This window comes from Gopherus flavomarginatus, chromosome 6 (genome assembly GCF_025201925.1).
Source record: "Gopherus flavomarginatus isolate rGopFla2 chromosome 6, rGopFla2.mat.asm, whole genome shotgun sequence".
Classification (NCBI taxonomy): domain Eukaryota; kingdom Metazoa; phylum Chordata; order Testudines; family Testudinidae; genus Gopherus; species Gopherus flavomarginatus.
This window is the reverse complement of record NC_066622.1, coordinates 77,176,151-77,192,929: the sequence shown is the minus strand read 5'-3', so window position 1 is coordinate 77,192,929 and position 16,779 is coordinate 77,176,151. Positions and strand designations below refer to the sequence as shown.

At 39.2% G+C, this 16,779-nt stretch overlaps 1 protein-coding gene across 26 annotated transcripts in view; it reads left to right on the top strand.

Annotated features, from left to right (window-relative positions):
• The window catches only part of KCNMA1 (potassium calcium-activated channel subfamily M alpha 1), an 886,632-nt gene extending 874,377 nt beyond the window's left edge, over positions 1 to 12,255 (top strand). For 7 of the 26 annotated variants that reach the window (XM_050960012.1, XM_050960003.1, XM_050960020.1 and 4 more), the window contains one exon: positions 6,562 to 12,255. In XM_050960012.1, the coding sequence (XP_050815969.1) occupies positions 6,562 to 6,716 (155 nt within the window). In that variant the 3' untranslated portion in view covers positions 6,717 to 12,255. The remainder of the gene's footprint in view (positions 1 to 6,561) is intronic. The other 19 variants (XM_050960019.1, XM_050960010.1, XM_050960022.1 and 16 more) reach the window with 3 other exon arrangements.
• Positions 12,256 to 16,779: the final 4,524 nt, after the last annotated feature.

Sequence of the window (16,779 nt, the reverse complement as noted above, 5' to 3'; positions counted from 1 at the left end):
GTAGGAATACAACTCCCTCTAGCTTTTCCTTTATAGGAACAAGTTTCTATGGTAACAGGCCATTCCATGGTTCAGATATTGAGCTTGTGCCTTCTGTAAATTCCATAGTTTTTGCTATACTCTTTTCCCCATAGCAAGTTAAGCATGTAAGCCCACCAAGTGCCCCATCCATTATACCACCACCTTGCAAAAGCTGAGATTTCCTTCCTATTCTGCATTGCCAACTGGAGTCTGAATAACTTGTATCATGCTATCAAGAAGTAATTATCAGGTACCAATGTGCATCCATTAGGCTGACAGACAAAGGGCCAAGACCCTGACACTGGCTGAGCAGGCCTCAACTCCCTCTGAAGTCAGCAGGCCCAACCTTGTCTTCCCTATAAAGGCAAAGTTGCCATTAACACCAGAAGGAATTCTGCTGATTAGCCGCAAAACACATCTGCTCCCAGACATGATTTTTTTTTCAAAATATCTGTGTGTGCATAAATTGACAGCAAGTTTGTATCATCTATTCAACCATTAGCTGAGTCCCTTAAACCTTGTAGTATATTTGCAAGGAGAGCTGCATTAGAACTAGTCAAAAAAATTCACAGATAATGAGAGCAGTTTCACTGAGCTGCAAATTGATCATCATAAAATACTCCCCTGCCAAACTAACAATCCTGGGTGGGTGGGGAAAGTTCTAGTATTGCCTAGTTAGGAAGCAATTGCATGCGAGACTGTCTAACATCACAGTTTAATTTTAAGTAGGCTGCCTATATTGTTACCTTTTTGTTATGCTCTCAGCTGTTTTTTTCTGTATCAGCTGAGAAAATATTTTGCTTTTAACACATTAGCTCCAAACCACAGCTTGCAACAAGCCTATGCTCTGAATTACTCCCTATGGCTATACAGTATCTTCTGGGGATGGAGTCTTTTGAAGGCATGCTCATGGATTTAGGGATTAGCACTTTCACAACTAAAAGTGAACACGCCAACATAACCACAATCACCAGTGCCAGTCCCTGACACAAAATGTGGGTGAATCCTGCACGGGTCCATTCATGTAACACACTTGAACCACATTTTTCAGGGTCAATTTGAAGCAGATGGCATAAACTCCAAACCCACTGGCTCATTTCGAGGAATCCATAGATCTCAAGCCTCCTAAGAAACCTAATGCTAATGCCCAGACACTTCCCTAGCACTTACCTTTGTAGTCTTCAAGAGGGTCCGCTTCCCCTGGCCCGGGTCTGGTGGTGGTCTCCAGGAAGTATCACTTTTTCATGGCAGGCAATTTTTTTTTTAATAGAGCCTGTAGCAACAGAAACAGGAAGAGCCCCCAAGTTAGAACACTGGAAGTGCCCTTGCAGGTCCACAATAGTAAGAATTATGAGGTATTCCATGTTTTGGGGATTCTGGGACATCTACCTCCCTGGCCAGCTACCAGAGCAGTAGCATGTTCACCACTATACTACACGGGGGCGAAGTGAGAGACACCTATCTGCAGCGTATTGGGGGAAGGGGGCCACTTAAGCAGCCATCAAGCTGTAGAACCTGCTGTGAGCTAAGTGGCTATTCTGCACCCCCCGAGACTGAAAAATGGGCCAGCAGGAATTGTTAAGGAACATAAAGGGGACAGACCACGCTACCCTTGACAGCGTCCACATCTAAATATCAATCAGTGTTTGCAGCGTATTTTATTGGAGGTGGCATCAGGGGCTGTTTCTAACTAGCTCCCCAGTTGACACTCCCTTCTTCAAGCTACAGATTTTACTGATGTAGTGAGATTACTACAGGCACCCACAACATATTCTGTCAGCTTGGCTATGGGCCAGGATGCTCAGCCGTAGTGTTACAGCATTTTCTTTTAGCCAGATTTATGACTTCCAGAAACACCACTAGTGAAAACTTTTATCACTGAAAATTCCTTTTACACAGTTACATATATCTTGCAGGTGAGCATACTGGTCAGTGTCTTTAATAAAACCAATGTCCCAGACAAAGGACACTCAGGAAAAACAACAAAAAGTTAGTCTCTAGCAAGGAGGGATAGGTGAATGGTGTGAGCCAACAGACCTAATCTGAACACCAATCCGTAACCAAAAGTGGTTTTGGGTTGCAAAAGTAATTGTATTATTTGTCTTAAAAAGGCCAGAGTTGCTCATGTTTCTATAGCAAACTGATCACTAGCTAGGGGCAAGAAGAAATCCACTCTGCACTATTATGTGTATTAGGGAACTTTAGGCCTCCCTTTGAAACACTCTCTAATACAGGCCGTTGGACTATCTGAGCCAGTGAGTTGTTTTGTATGGCAATTGTAAATCTAGCTAGACATCTGCGTATATGGCCCTCTATTTGAGCACCTCGGATTTAACACTCAATACACACCTATGATATAAAGAACATCCCCATTGAGAGACAGGGAAGATTAATTGACTTGCCCAGGGTTACACAGGAAGTCTATGGTGAGACCTGAACTCAGATCCCCTAAGTAAGTCAGTTTAACCACTAACCTAACCTAGCCTTCCTCCCCACTTTTGTTAACCTTACACTATTCTAAATGTTCTTCAGGCCAATACCAGAGGCACAAATTGAAAAATACCATGAGAAAGCCTAGTCTTATGAAATTGCCAGCCCACCTGAGCAGAGCCAAAGGGTTCAAATAGCTTTTGATCAAAATTCTAGGTGCTTTATCTGAACCAAATGTAAGGGCTGTCACCAGTTCTATGCTACAGCTAAAAGAAAAGCTACCTTTGGTCTTTTGTCACAATAAAATGGTTGCCCTTAAAAGAGGCAGCATTTGCTCTGAGTAGCCGTGAAGTGGGTACTGCTCTCTGACCCTCAGTGTGCAGGGACTATGGGAAATGTTTAATAGAAACTAAAGTGTTTTATATAGCTATTAGTAAAAGAAATTTGTATTTTAAGCACTAGAAATAGCTGTTTCGATAGAGCAAGGTCCGTTGACGATAGCCCTTTTGCCTTCACTGGTACTACTCACAGACAGAGTTAGTTTAAACTGAGGGTTTGCAACACATTTCTGACTCTTTATTGCCCTTTTCTGCATATTACATATACAAGTGGCTGTTAGCCCTTTAAAAAAACCCTAGCATTTCATAGCACAGGTAAATCCCTTCTGGTTCATGCCACAAGACCTTAGTTGGCCATTCCAGTAGCTTTTATTACAGACTGACCAACACACTGCTGTTTTGGCCTGAATTCATAGAGCAAACAGGGTTCTTTCTTTAAACAGGACCTACAAAATCATTCTCTGACCCAAGGCTCTCACTTTGTTCAAGTGCCAAGAGGTGCCACTTCATTGGTGGAGAACTCAATATATGAAGACTTCTGAAAGTAAAAGCAGCAAAGAATCCTGTGGCACCTTGTAGACGTTTTGGAGCATGAGCTTTCGTGGGTGAATACCCACTTCGTCAGATGCATCTGCATCTGATGAAGTCGGTATTCACCCACGAAAGCTCATGCTCCAAAACGTCTGTTAGTCTATAAGGTGCCGCAGGATTCTTTGCTGCTTTTACAGATCCAGACTAACACGGCTACCCCTCTGATACTTGACACCTTCTGAAAGTAGACGATTTTATGGATGGATTTAAGGAAAGGCAGCGTGTGTAATTTAGGGAGAGCAGGAGGCTGTTCCAAGCACAAGTGATTGTGAAGCCAAGACTGAGAGAAATCAAAGAAAAGAATATAATCACTGAGAGAAGGTGTAGGATGAGAGGATAGGAGAATAGCACGAAGATAAGGCTGAGGAGAGCTCGAACCTGGTTCTGAAGAAGGTGGCTTTCAAGGTAGTGCGGCCATAATGTGGTCAGAGAAGGAAGATGATCAGAGCAGCAGACATAAAAGGTAAGAAGTGAGGATGCCAAGAAGGAGCTGATGAGTCCGAGCACCTGAAACAAGGGAGCACCATGCAAGGGCCAGAGTTTCAGCATTAAGGAGCGATGGAATTAAAAAGCAAAAAAAAAAAAAGAACGTACAAGTAGTTTTCTATATTTTATACACAGAGTGAATGCAAAAGGGATTGACAGTGCCTGTACTGGTAAAGGTCAACATGAATTGTACTGTGAAGACTAATATATTAGCAATTACCTAGTGTAGCTGTTGGGAAAGCTGGGTAGATGGAAAAAGCTTTTCATCCGCTGCTGGAAGGAGAGGGGATGAAGTTCATCCTCATCTTTCACACCACCACCATAATCACCTTCTGACACCAGGTGACTGAAATAACTTTCACCAAGTTCTCTTTGTAAACAAAGTGTGTGCAACAGTATGCAAAAAAATCAGCTAAAAGTACACAATGCTTAACTTGCCTCAAAATCATTTTAAACACAAACCATTTGAAAACTGTTAGTTTGAAATTGTTTATGTGATCTTGCAAGGTTTTAAAAACATGATAACCATCACACTTTACACCTCTCTGAAAGGTTAGTTTAATCGTAGATCACACAAAATTGGTTTCCACAAATACATAATGGTTCATGTGTCACACTTGAACGAAATGGTTTTTTAAATGGAGCTGAAATTATTTTCATGTGTACACATTCCCAGATTTTTTTCCCCTATGCTCTTTCGTAAACCAGCCCCCATCAGGCTTTCCCTTAAAGTCTCATTAATAATTCAAATGTTCTGATGACTTTAAAAGATCTATGGAATAGAAGCTTTTTTAAAAAAAATACTGCTTGACAAAAAGATAAATGAATGTAGAAAGAAGCAGTAGGAGTCTGGCAAGCTGTAGATCATTTCAGAACAGATTGTAACTTTATCATTCTGTCAGGAAGAATAATTTAAAGCACTTAATCAGTTACCTTCACTGTGCAGGATGTAACATTATGAATTCCTAACGTTCAATCTGTTCAAATCAAAGGGAGCTTAATTATAATAGGTAAGGGGGGGTGATTGAACATTGTTCAGACTCAGACAACTTTACTAGGGAAGGGAATAAGCACCCTGACCTCCAATGAGTATGACTTCTTAAAAGGATATTAGATGACAGGAGAAAACAATATATTAGCCTTGACTTGCCTTCAATGGCAGGGCATAAATAACTACTTTTATAACCACTTAAGGTTTTAATTAAAAGTTCTAAAAGAATACACAAGCATCAAATTCACTAGAAAAAAAATATTCAGACATGGATGGATGTCCACTGATAGGTACCCCAAAGCTGTATCAATTGGGTGAGCAGCACTTCTGCCCACCTATTTAGGTGCCTAAATTTAGGCACCCATGTTTGAAAATGTTGTCCTTATTTCCTGCTGTTCCATTTGAATGGCGGCGTCTCTGCTTCCTCTCTTGAGCTCTTTAGTGTTCCTGATGAGCAAAGCGTTAGTTTGTGTAGTACACTCTGGCAGTAAAGGCTGGGGGATCCCCTTTCGGAGGAAAGGGCTACATACATATAAGTCCACCATCAATATAAGAAATAAGAATACATAAACACCACACAAATGCCGGATCTAAATTCCATCCCTAGGGCCAAACCCCTCATTTATCTCAGGGGAAAACAAAAGAGGGGGGAGAGGAGAGGTATGAACAAAAATGCTTCCCTGTAATTAAGAAGTGACATTAGCAGCTCTGCTCTATTAAGGAAAAAGTCTAGTTATATTTAGGATTTTCTCATATAGGACTTTTATTCACGGCTGAACAGTGCAAGGGGTGGATCTACCACAGCAGAGACATCAAAGTCTTATGCAAGTAAACAGCAAACTGCACTTTTTTGGTCTCCCAAGATTCCCCCACTTCCTCAAATTTCAACTCTAAAATTGTTACTATATTCATGCAAATAGATATTGAACATGGAGAAAGGAAAAGCCTCCTCATTTCTCTTCCCATTCTTTGCCTGTTGGTCTGCCCGCTTCATCTGCCATGCTACCATTCATCATCAACAATCAATTCAGACTAATGTAATATTGGCGCTCGCACTTGGTCCAGTCATCTGAACCATTTGTATCAGTATATAATGGGATAGGTCAGCAGCACTCAAGCAGCCAGGTTGACAATATCAAAACATTGGCTGTTACATCCAGGTACACAATCCCCACTTTGTATTCTAGTGCCAAATCCCAAGGAAGGATCTGAAATGTTTCCCCATCACTAACATGGTTTTTCAGATTCATCCAGCTCTGAATTTCTAGTAAGGGCTGGAAACAGACGTGCAAGAAATCCTGGGCTTGTATGATTTCTAAGCCAGTTGTGTAGACTTCCGTGAACCAAACAAACCTCCCAAACCTTAGTAGAGTATCCCAGCACTAATCATGTCATGCTCCCAGCTTCTAATTTCATCCTTTTTATTTCTTAGCATACTTTAAAAATCTCATATATTCAAACAACCCAGCAAACTGCCAGTTTTCTTTAACCCTTTACTACCAACCCTGCAAACATCTCCTCCTCCTTTTATAATATGTGTTTTCAGGTGTATTAATCTACCACACACTGCTGCTAGCAATTATTCAGTGTTAACCTCTATTGATTGCCTTTCCTCTATGAACTTTACTGACTGCTTTTTGCACTGCATTAATTAAACTTCTCATTTTCCCTCCTTGTTCTGTCTCTGTCCATTTTGCTCTTTAGCAGAAAAGAAATGGTTTACAGATGAGCCGGATAATGCCTATCCCAGAAACATTCAAATCAAGCCCATGAGCACTCATATGGCCAATCAGATCAATCAGTATAAATCTACAAGCAGCTTGATACCACCAATCAGAGAAGTTGAAGATGAATGTTGACTCACAGGAGGCCAGAACTATTTTTTTAAAAGCCTGACAAACTTCATGAATGGTGATGTGACATTTATTCCTCTTACATGCCAACCCACTGGTGGAAAAGTTAAGAAGGGCGAGTGTTATGGAAAAATAAAGTAGACAGATCTTTGTTTGTCTGCCTTTAATATCGCTTCCATGTATTTTGGAAACTATTTCATTTATAAATGAACATATTCAAAATAGTCATGTATAGCCTCTAGCATTTTAAATTATTTTTATTTATTAGAAAGAAAATATATTTTTCTTTTTGTTTTTTTTTTCATTGTCAAGTATTTTTCCCCTTAAAATAGCTACATATGTGGCTAGACTCCTAAAAAAATTTTTAAAAAAATCTGCTCTTGCTATCTCTCATCTTTGATGGTCACAATTATGAGAAAATGTAACCAATAGAGATAAATAATATATTAAAAAATACAAGGTCCAACCTGTATTTTAATAAATCAAAAAAGAAGAAAAAAAAAGAACAGTTGACCAACATGTTACTTTACTGGAGACTCTGTATTTTGTTCAGCATTGACACCAGCTCTTAATAAACTGAAACGTATTTATTTTCAATGCTGAAAGTCATATTTTTGTAGAAATAACATTCTTTCTGAACTATTCATCATTTTATTACCGTAGACAGTGAAGACCTTCCTAACAATAATCTTAAGCGCCGGTAAATTTAAGGTCCAAAACAACCAAAACCATGCATTGGTAACTTTCTATGACAATAGGGTAGTGAACATTAGCGTAAAACAAAGGACATGCAGATAACATGCTCATAGCAGCACTTTCTTATAGGTTGCAAAAAGTGCAATTCTGCTTTGCTTCATGTTGCATATTATCAATCAGCACTTGCCGACTCAAGGAGTTCAACCTTGGAAAATCCTCTTCTTTTGCCAGGTTTTTGAGTATTTTAATGCAGGGTGTCTAAACAGCGTATCAGATCATGATATTCTTAACCTACTCATCTACTATATTTAACTGAGTTCTTGTTCAAAACTACTGGAGTTGTGCCTGAACCAATCTCTATCTGAGCCAAACACTTCTTGAAATGTGGCGAAGTTTGGCTCCATAGCACAATTTTGCTGATGGCCCATGTTTCAGCAACAGATAAAATCAAAACCCCAGTTCTGGGCACACCTGCACTTTAGATGAGTTCAGATCAGGATAGAAACCTTGCAGCTCAGGCTCATGCCCACAGTGTCTCAACTTGTTGTTGCCAGTTAATTTCTGTAAAAATGTTTTAAATGTTATTGTTTGCTTATTTCTTTAAGTTGCTGGACTCCACTCATACAGGTACAGTGATAACCAAAACAAAACAAAAGTAATGAATGTATTTAATATAACTTACAAAAAACCTTTGAAAAGCTGCCTACAGTGAAATCAATTGTATCAGCAGTTTCACAAAGTGGCCAACAAGCTTTACAGCCATCAGACAAAATTGTGATGTTTTATACCTGTGCTGCAGTATGTATTCATCCAGGCATTTGATGTTCTAAGCGATTTAGCAACTATCTCAATTTCAAATTAACATTTGATACAACTGGATGAAAGGATGAGTTATTGAGGATAAAAAAGGCCCCGCAGGAAAAGAAAGGTAGGGTCCCATTGCACGAGTTAACTTTAGGCTTTGTACTTTTGCAGAGTTGCAAAACACCAAGATAAAACATACTGTGGTATTATTATCATTAGAGAAATATCAGTGAATCAGAAACAAAGCAGTACAAAGCTGCTGAATTTACTGTGAAAAGAGCGTCCACTATATAATCCCACATTTAAACTAAACTATCTCAGCTTCAATGTTTGTTCACTGGCTGCAGTACAAATAAAACCATACTGCCACCTAAACAGGCTTTATTCTGGAGTGACTTTTTGGACAGTGACTATTCTGTTGTTACATTTTGTAGATTAGTTATTTAAAAAAAAATTAACAAGAATTGTTAATATAATGTATGTAAAATTGGATTGTTTAAAAATATTTATAATCACTATCCTATGAAGAAACAAACTAACTTGAGCAGTTTTTATTCATATTTAACCCATTTCACAATACCCAAAATAAAGGAAGAATCTGGTGGTTTTGATTTGTTACCACTTTAGCTAAAGGCAAGCTATAATTTGCATTCTGGTTTTGCATTGTGTCACTTTAAACCTTTCCTTTAAAGTCAGTACTCCTTTTTCATTCATGAACTGCAATAATTTTATTACCAGAGTAAAAAGTTGGCCTCAATCCCAATAGAATTGTTGAAATTTGTGTCAATCTTGGCCAAATGCATTTGATTTTTATAGGTCACTTGTTTTATGGCAGGCATAGGAAATTATTTCTGTAACATTCAACTTAAGAGTACTTAAAATTATTGTGCACAGTGCCATTTCTTAGCATCCTTCCTTCCAATAAAAACTTTACATGAGAATTAAAAAAAAACCCACCTGCATTGCTGAGGCCTGTGTGTCTGTGTCCGCTGTTGAACTAATACCCCATAACAGCGTGATTGCCACTATAACTAAGTCTTGGGCTACACAAGAACCAGATCTTTTAATATAGGTAATTGCTATAGCATCCATTTATACAAACAGATGTGGGAGCTGTAAATAATTAACAACAAACATTTCCTGCTCTTTCCTTTGATTACTAAAGAGTTTTTGAGGCAAAGGTTTGGATTTGGTAAGTTTTTGACAGACATGTAGAACAGCGGTGGCTCAGGTTCATTCTAGTACGCATACAGTATACTGTATTCAGGAGAACCATGTATAGTTAGTTATATGGATGACAGGAAAGTTCCAGTTTTTAGATCTTTTGCAATTTAAAACAATGGTCAAATGGAGGCAATGTGTGTGCATCTGAAAGCTCTGTCCTCTATACCCATCCTGCCATTTATTCAGTGTTGTAGTTCCATAGTGCAGTAATTAGCATTGGGACAGGTCTATTAAATCTATCCCTCTGCCATGACAAGATGTAGTCCCCTGATGCAGGGCATATCAAATACTAAACTAATACTTCGCTGGTCAAAAGGTCATGAAGCTGCAATACAATCTGTGTATGTGTACATGTGTATGTGTCAGTCATCAGGGCCCCTCAAGCAAAGTGACTACTGGAATGTCACAGGGCCTAATTCTCATTTGAGATAGACATGCCCAACTTGTGCTGTCTTGAATGAGAGCCCAGTGCACACAGCTAAGGGCAGAAAGATAGATCGGAATCACTGAAGGTGATAATCACCCTGTGGCAGAGGGCTAGCAAAAAAGCTCTCTGAACTACTTAGGCCCTGCACTGGGGGAGCAGCTGCTCAGCTGCATCTCTACATTAGCAGGGATATAGGGAGAAGGCCACGTGATCTGCAGTAATGAGGACCCAGAGCAGACCTAACAAGCCACACAAGTTGCATGGAGGAGCTGATGTCTCTATTCCAGCCCTGAGGCTGGAGAAGCAGCTGCAGGTGGGTAGGTGGACTGCACCAGCCCACGTTGAAGGTGAGGGTGAATTTTGCCTTATCCCAACTGACAACATATTTAGCCAAATAAAGCCCCATGACTCAGGCCTTATGCATGTGACAAGACTTTTTCACCCTTAATGAAATAGATGACTGGATAAATGAGGCATGCTGGTTTATAAGGGAGACACCTTTTCCTCTCCCCACACATTTTGATAATGTGCAATGAGGAGGAAGGAAGTACAGAAAAATATATTATATTTTAAATTAAGTTTTGATAAGGACAACTTGGGTCCTTTAAGGATCTGAAGTACACAGAGAAAAAACAAATAAAGCAAGCGAACTCTATTTGTGCCCTTAGGAATTTTGCAATAATCAGATACATAAATTACTGCACAACAAGAGCAATAACTTACAAATGAGTAATTGAGCATGTTTTCACGCTCTACAATCCATAGCTATGTTAGCAATGGCCCCATTATAGATATCCCAGTCTCAAAGTTACTGTACAAAGCCGTACCTTCTTAACTGGAAGCACATTGACAATGGCTTCAAGAAGCCAACGAGTTTTGAAAAATACTTGTCTTAAGTGTTGTAGCAATTATTACTGCACATTCCCCTACCCCCATATAAGTTCATGTCCCCTGCTTTGTTTCAATTTTTTTAAATTATGTTCTGAAAGCAAAACAAATCAAAGGGAGGGAGGGGGAGTGCAAAGGCTCTTAAAGAGTGTCTCTGCATGGCCCACGTAGCTTTCCTTGGTTTGGGCAGAAAACTCTTATCAACGTCTATGGGAGCTGTATGGGAAAAGAGCATGATCCTTATGGTTCACAGTTTGCTAGCTTTCTTCTACAGCACCAGACTGTAAAATTTTGATGCTGCTTTTAAATCAAGTACTAAAATAGGAGCCCAACTGGTACATTAAAATCCTGATAACGAAGGCCCTGATACAGCAAAGCATTTAAGTGCTTAGCTAGTTCCACTGTATTAGCCACATTCAAGTAAATGAGACTATGCACATGCTTCGAGTCCTTTGTTGGATCTGGGCCAAACTGCAGACATCTTTAACCAGGTTTTTTACAGGGTCTGTTATAATTTATTCTGTGTGTTTTCAGATCTTAAACAGAAACAAATGTTTTTACTTTAAATATGACCCACTGCAAGTCATGGGTACTAACACAATGTTCACAAAGGTATAACATAATACTAGCATAATTCAGATGTATTCAGTATGAGTGAAATTCTCCACTGTACAGAGTTGTCAACACAAGGCCCATGGTACAACTTAAGCTTTGAGATGTTAAGTGGCATTATACTAAAATCCAGAAATTAGCAATTCTGTACCTTTGCAGAAACACCATATGGTTATATGCATTAAAAGCGTTTGGCCACAGAGATCCAAGACCAATCTCAATCTTTGCTTTCACAAGAAGTACAATTTACACCTATTTTAATTTTGTACAGTGGGATAGTTTTTTCATCTCTTATTTTTCCTTCAATGTGTGTTTACAATCCAGGTTTTTTTCTGTTCAACATATATAAGCTTCTTTTCCAGGTTCTCTGATATTTAGCAGGCATATTCATTTGTAGTTTTTTTCTAATTAACAGCATTATACATACTCACACCTCTTGCACAGACATCCAGTAACATGGAACATAAAACCAATTAAAAACTAGCCATTGAATAATCTATAAACTGCAGTAGTCTATATGTCCAAATAAACTCTAGTAGAGTATATACCAAAAGGATGAGTACCTATCTACCTAACCTATTTTTGAACTACTAAAATTGATGTTCAGCTTCAGACTTAGCAAAAAAATTAGAATAAAGCTCTTCTATTACTATGTTCCTCATTATGATAAATATCCATAAAATACTGGCTCATTTCATATGTCTACTCCAGAACCTGTTGAAGTTGACAGAAGACTCCCATTGATTCAATGAGCTTCAGAGGAGGCCTGCATGAACAAAAGAACATAGGCACTCAGGCACATAAGAGTAAATGGAGAAATTTCTGCAATTTTTATTTCATTGAGATTGAAAAGTGGGAATGGGAAGTTTTCTGGTAACTAGAAGATGAATTTAGGGAATCCTTAAAATTCTCTCTCTCTGGATATTGTTCGAGACACATATGTCTAGCAACATCTAAAATATCTCCCTCAAAAATAGTGGAATTAAAATTCTGAATTCTTGTGAAATTCAAAGTTGGCCTTTCTCCTCCCCCTACCCCACAGAAAATACATACAGTACATATATATAATGTATGAAAGCATTTGCCATTATAACCATTCCTTGAAAACAATTCCTTTAAACTACCTGTGGTGTTAAGGCTTACGGTTCAGATTGAAAAAGGAGTATGACTTCATCATTTTTCTTTTTACCAAGGATCGGTGAGAGAGAAAAAATGCTGGTGCTCAGAAATGATCTACCTGACTTTGTCATATGTAATATCCAGTGATAAATATATTGTCTTGTAAAAAGGGTTTGTACATAACTTGTACATGGTTTCATTTTGTATTTTTCTCAGATTAAAATTTATGTATTTGTGTTCTAAAACGAGGAGTGATCTCTGCGTTTTTGTCATAGGAATGGATATCTTACAAAGTATTATGCAACATTATATATCAAACCTACCAGTAACAGTGCAACCTGACAGGTAATAATATTAGTCTGTATTTACATAGCAGCTTTAACCTGGGAATCACAAAAGGCACTACCAAACTAGGAACTAACAGAACTACCTGCTCATACCAGTCGTCCAACTAGCCTGGCACCCTGTGTCCACTAATGGTCAGTAGCAGATACTTTGGAGGAAGATGTGAAAACCCTAAGGACAAATTCGCCCCAAACCATGCCTATGAGATAAAGTTCCTTCCAATCCCAATATATCTGAGAGATTTATATCCTGGAGTATTTTAGCTAAACTAACCATAGAAGACATTCTCGCCTCTCATCTTTAATACTTCTGATAGTTAAGTGAATGCTAGGTTTGCACACATGGTGATGAATTTGAAGGATGTCTAATCTCTCCTTGCCCCAGTGGTGAAAAGTCACACATACATTTGGGGTGTGCTTATCTCATTACATAGCTATCAAAAGAGGAATCAAAATTTGGCCCCAATCCTGAAAGCACCTACACAGGTGCTTAACTTAAAAAAGGTAAATAGTCCATTTGAAGTCAACAGAACAACTCATGAGCTTCAAGATAAGCACAGTTTCCAGGATGAGGCCCTGGAATTTTAAAAACTAGCTTAGTGACTATATAAGAAGTTACACCTTGGATGGACGTCGTGCCAGTCCCAGATGCATAATTAAGAACAATCCAGTATTGTTTGATATTGAAATGCAGTCAGTTCATTAAAGAAAAAGACTCTCACAGCTCAGTGCGAAATAAATTCACCTCAATGACAGAGGCCTGCAAAAGCTCATCTGAACTGAACGTTTACTTCAGGGCTTAAATGGTTTGAAGGTGCCATTAAACATCGGCTTGTGTGCTGTCTTTGGCACGCATGCCATAGGTTGCCGACCCCTGTTCTAGAGCCACATTCAAATCAAGATGGCCTCTCATTTTAGCTTCTAATGGATGTTGGTCCATGTCACAAAACCTCAAAATTATTTGGCAAAATTGGCAGCCTGTTTCCAGGACTGGAATAGCATGAATGCTGAAGGGAAGAACTGAAGTAAATTAGCAAAGCTGTGTGGAGAAATTTAGAGAGTTTATCTACCTGCCCATTGCCAAAGACTCTAGCCAATGACAATGAATCCTTCATTTTCATGGCATCAGATTCCACCCACCAGGCTTTTCCTTTTAGTAAGCATTTGCCTTGCACAGGAATAGCAGTACATGGATCATAGCAAGGATGTTGAGAGAACCAGCTTAAAATAGGACGTTCAATTAACAACAATATTTTAAAAGTCTAAAAAACTGATGAGCAGAAGAAAGAAAAGCATTTACTTTAACAGTTTTCAAGTACATAAAAGGTTGTTACAAGGAGGAGGGAGAAAAACTATTCTTCTTAACCTCTGAGGATAGGACAAGAAGCAATGGGCTTAAATTGCAGCAAAGGAGGTTTAGGTTGGACATTAGGAAAAACTTCCTAACTGTCAGAGTGGTTAAGCACTGGAATAAATTGCCTAGGTAGATTGTAGAATCTCCATCATTGGGGATTTTTAAGAGCAGGTTGGACAAACACATGTCAGGGATGATCTAGATAATACTTAGTCCTGCCTTGGGTGCTGGGGATTGGACTAGATGACCTCTCAAGGTCCCTTCCAGTTCTAGGATTCTATGAACACATTTACATATAATATTCAAATATTTAAATAAGAAACACACAATCATCAAAAGGCAAGCCATGTCTTCATACACATGAAGAATATAAGGGTCACATGCCCACCTCCTGTCTACAACCGTGTCTCCAAAGCCTCACTGCTTCTATACAGTTATGTTTCCTAGGACAGGTTCTAGGATTTGAGGAGCTCATCTGCAATATGGAAGCAGAGAAAGAAAGAGAGGGTTTAAGTGCCGTCATTTAAATGTCAGAGACAGAGCAACTGTTCTGTCAAGGCTTAGCCTAATATCGGGAGACCTGTAGAAGAAGGACTCATGTCAGAAATGAGTGGAAAACAGCAGACTAGTCAGTGTGACCTAGCCTTGAGATAACAATGTTTGAGAAGAGAAAGTGAGAAAATACTGGAATAGATAGCAAATAGCCTAAATAAAATGCAGATGTTTTTAATTAATGCACATCACAAATGCTTGTGTGATTTTGCTTGTACTTTGAGGCAGAGATGCTTTTTGTCAGCTGCGTCCTTTGCAATTGCATGTCCTGAATAAAGCAGTCTCTGATTTTGTTGCTTCCAACCTGAGAATGGAGTTTGTTTCTTCCACAGCAAGGAGCGAGGTTGAGGCTCTGACAAAGCATTAACATTATAATGATATAACATGCAAAAAGCCTGCAAATATATATAAACAAAATTACAGCAAGTTGGCATAATAAGCAATGCAAAAATATGTAGCCCTCCTGACACACACAAACGCACACACACACAGTTTTTCTAACCAATTAAATTTCCTTACTAAAGCCTGATCCTGCAAACACTTAAATACATGGGTATCTTTAGTCACATAGTTAAGCATATGCAGGATTCAAGGCAGTTGGACAAGTTGTCAACCCCAAACATTCAAAAATCATGACTCAGGCCTCAAAAAATCAGGAGCTTTAAAAAAAACACTAGATTTTGGGGGGTTCTGCTGAGCTTTTAGGGTACATTTGGATCAAATGTTCAGGCTTTTCGCCACAACTGTGGGGGCTAGCACTTGCAATTTTTTTTTAATGAAAGCTGAGATGCTCATGTATTCACTTCTCTCCAGAAGCTAGAGTTTTAAGAAAACCTCAAATATCATGAGAACTGGCAACACTGCCTATTCTCCATCCTTAAAACAGTTGCCCAATCACAAAGCTGTAAGGACGTGAAACAGAAGTGTACAGTAATACTTACTCCACTCTGTTATAAAAGTGCCATCTCATTCTCCACTCCTATATAAGTCTCAATCCAACAAAAAATTGTGCATCCGAGTAAGTTACATTCAGTGGGACTACTCACGTGCATAAAGCTTACTCACACACATATCTTGGCCGGTTTGAGAGCTAAAATTGCTAGGACTCATATTTTGTACAATGCTTCAAATAGCTGTACTTACAAATCAGTCGTGCTTAATGCATTATTGGACCTAACACATATATGCACACAAAAGGAAAGAAAAGAAAGAGAGCATCCAACTTGAAATAAATAAAAAGATACATACATACCAGTGGGCTAGTTTGTTTTAGCTCCTTACACCGTAACACCCAAAGTTAGCCCAGATTTAAACCATTGCAAATAGGAAAATACTCTGACTCATGAACTACTATGAGAAGCCACCTGGGGTCTTGTGTTTGAGAACTCTCCCCTCTCCTTCCTAATCTGTGCCCTGCAACAAAGCTTCTGCGTACCTCTGAACACGAAGAATCTCCAGCAGATGGCCATTTCAGGAATGTGTTTCCAGACTGCAAGATCAGGTGTCAGGTCTTGTGGATAGGAACAGGACATATAGCAGATGCTAAACATTGGCTCCCTTTGGTTGAATTTCTTCTTGTCATTACGCTCCACACCAGTGCATTTAATCTTGATTTAGACCAGTGTAAATGACAACAGAATTTGGTCCTTTGTTTCGAGGGTAATAAAATAACTGGTAAATCAAGCATCTGGATCACTCTTGCGCCACCACACAAAACTGCTGGATTAGGTCTATTATTCTGTGTTGATGTTTTCAGAACCCTGAAACAGTAGTCATACTAGCCATCATTAACAGATGGCTTTGCATGAGCTAAGCAAGAATGTGTGGACTAGCCACAAAGCCCACATGGGGGATACTGAGTCAGATTCTAGGCCTCCCCAACCCACCCCTACAGCTACTTCGTGCTGCTCCCAGGAACAAAAAGCAGCTAGAAAGCAATTGGATTGGGCCACCCAAGGATCCCCCTGAAGAGGAGAATCTTCAAGTGGCATGGGATTGTGGAATAACTCTTAGCCCACCCCCGCAAAGATGCTAGAGTAGGGCGCATGT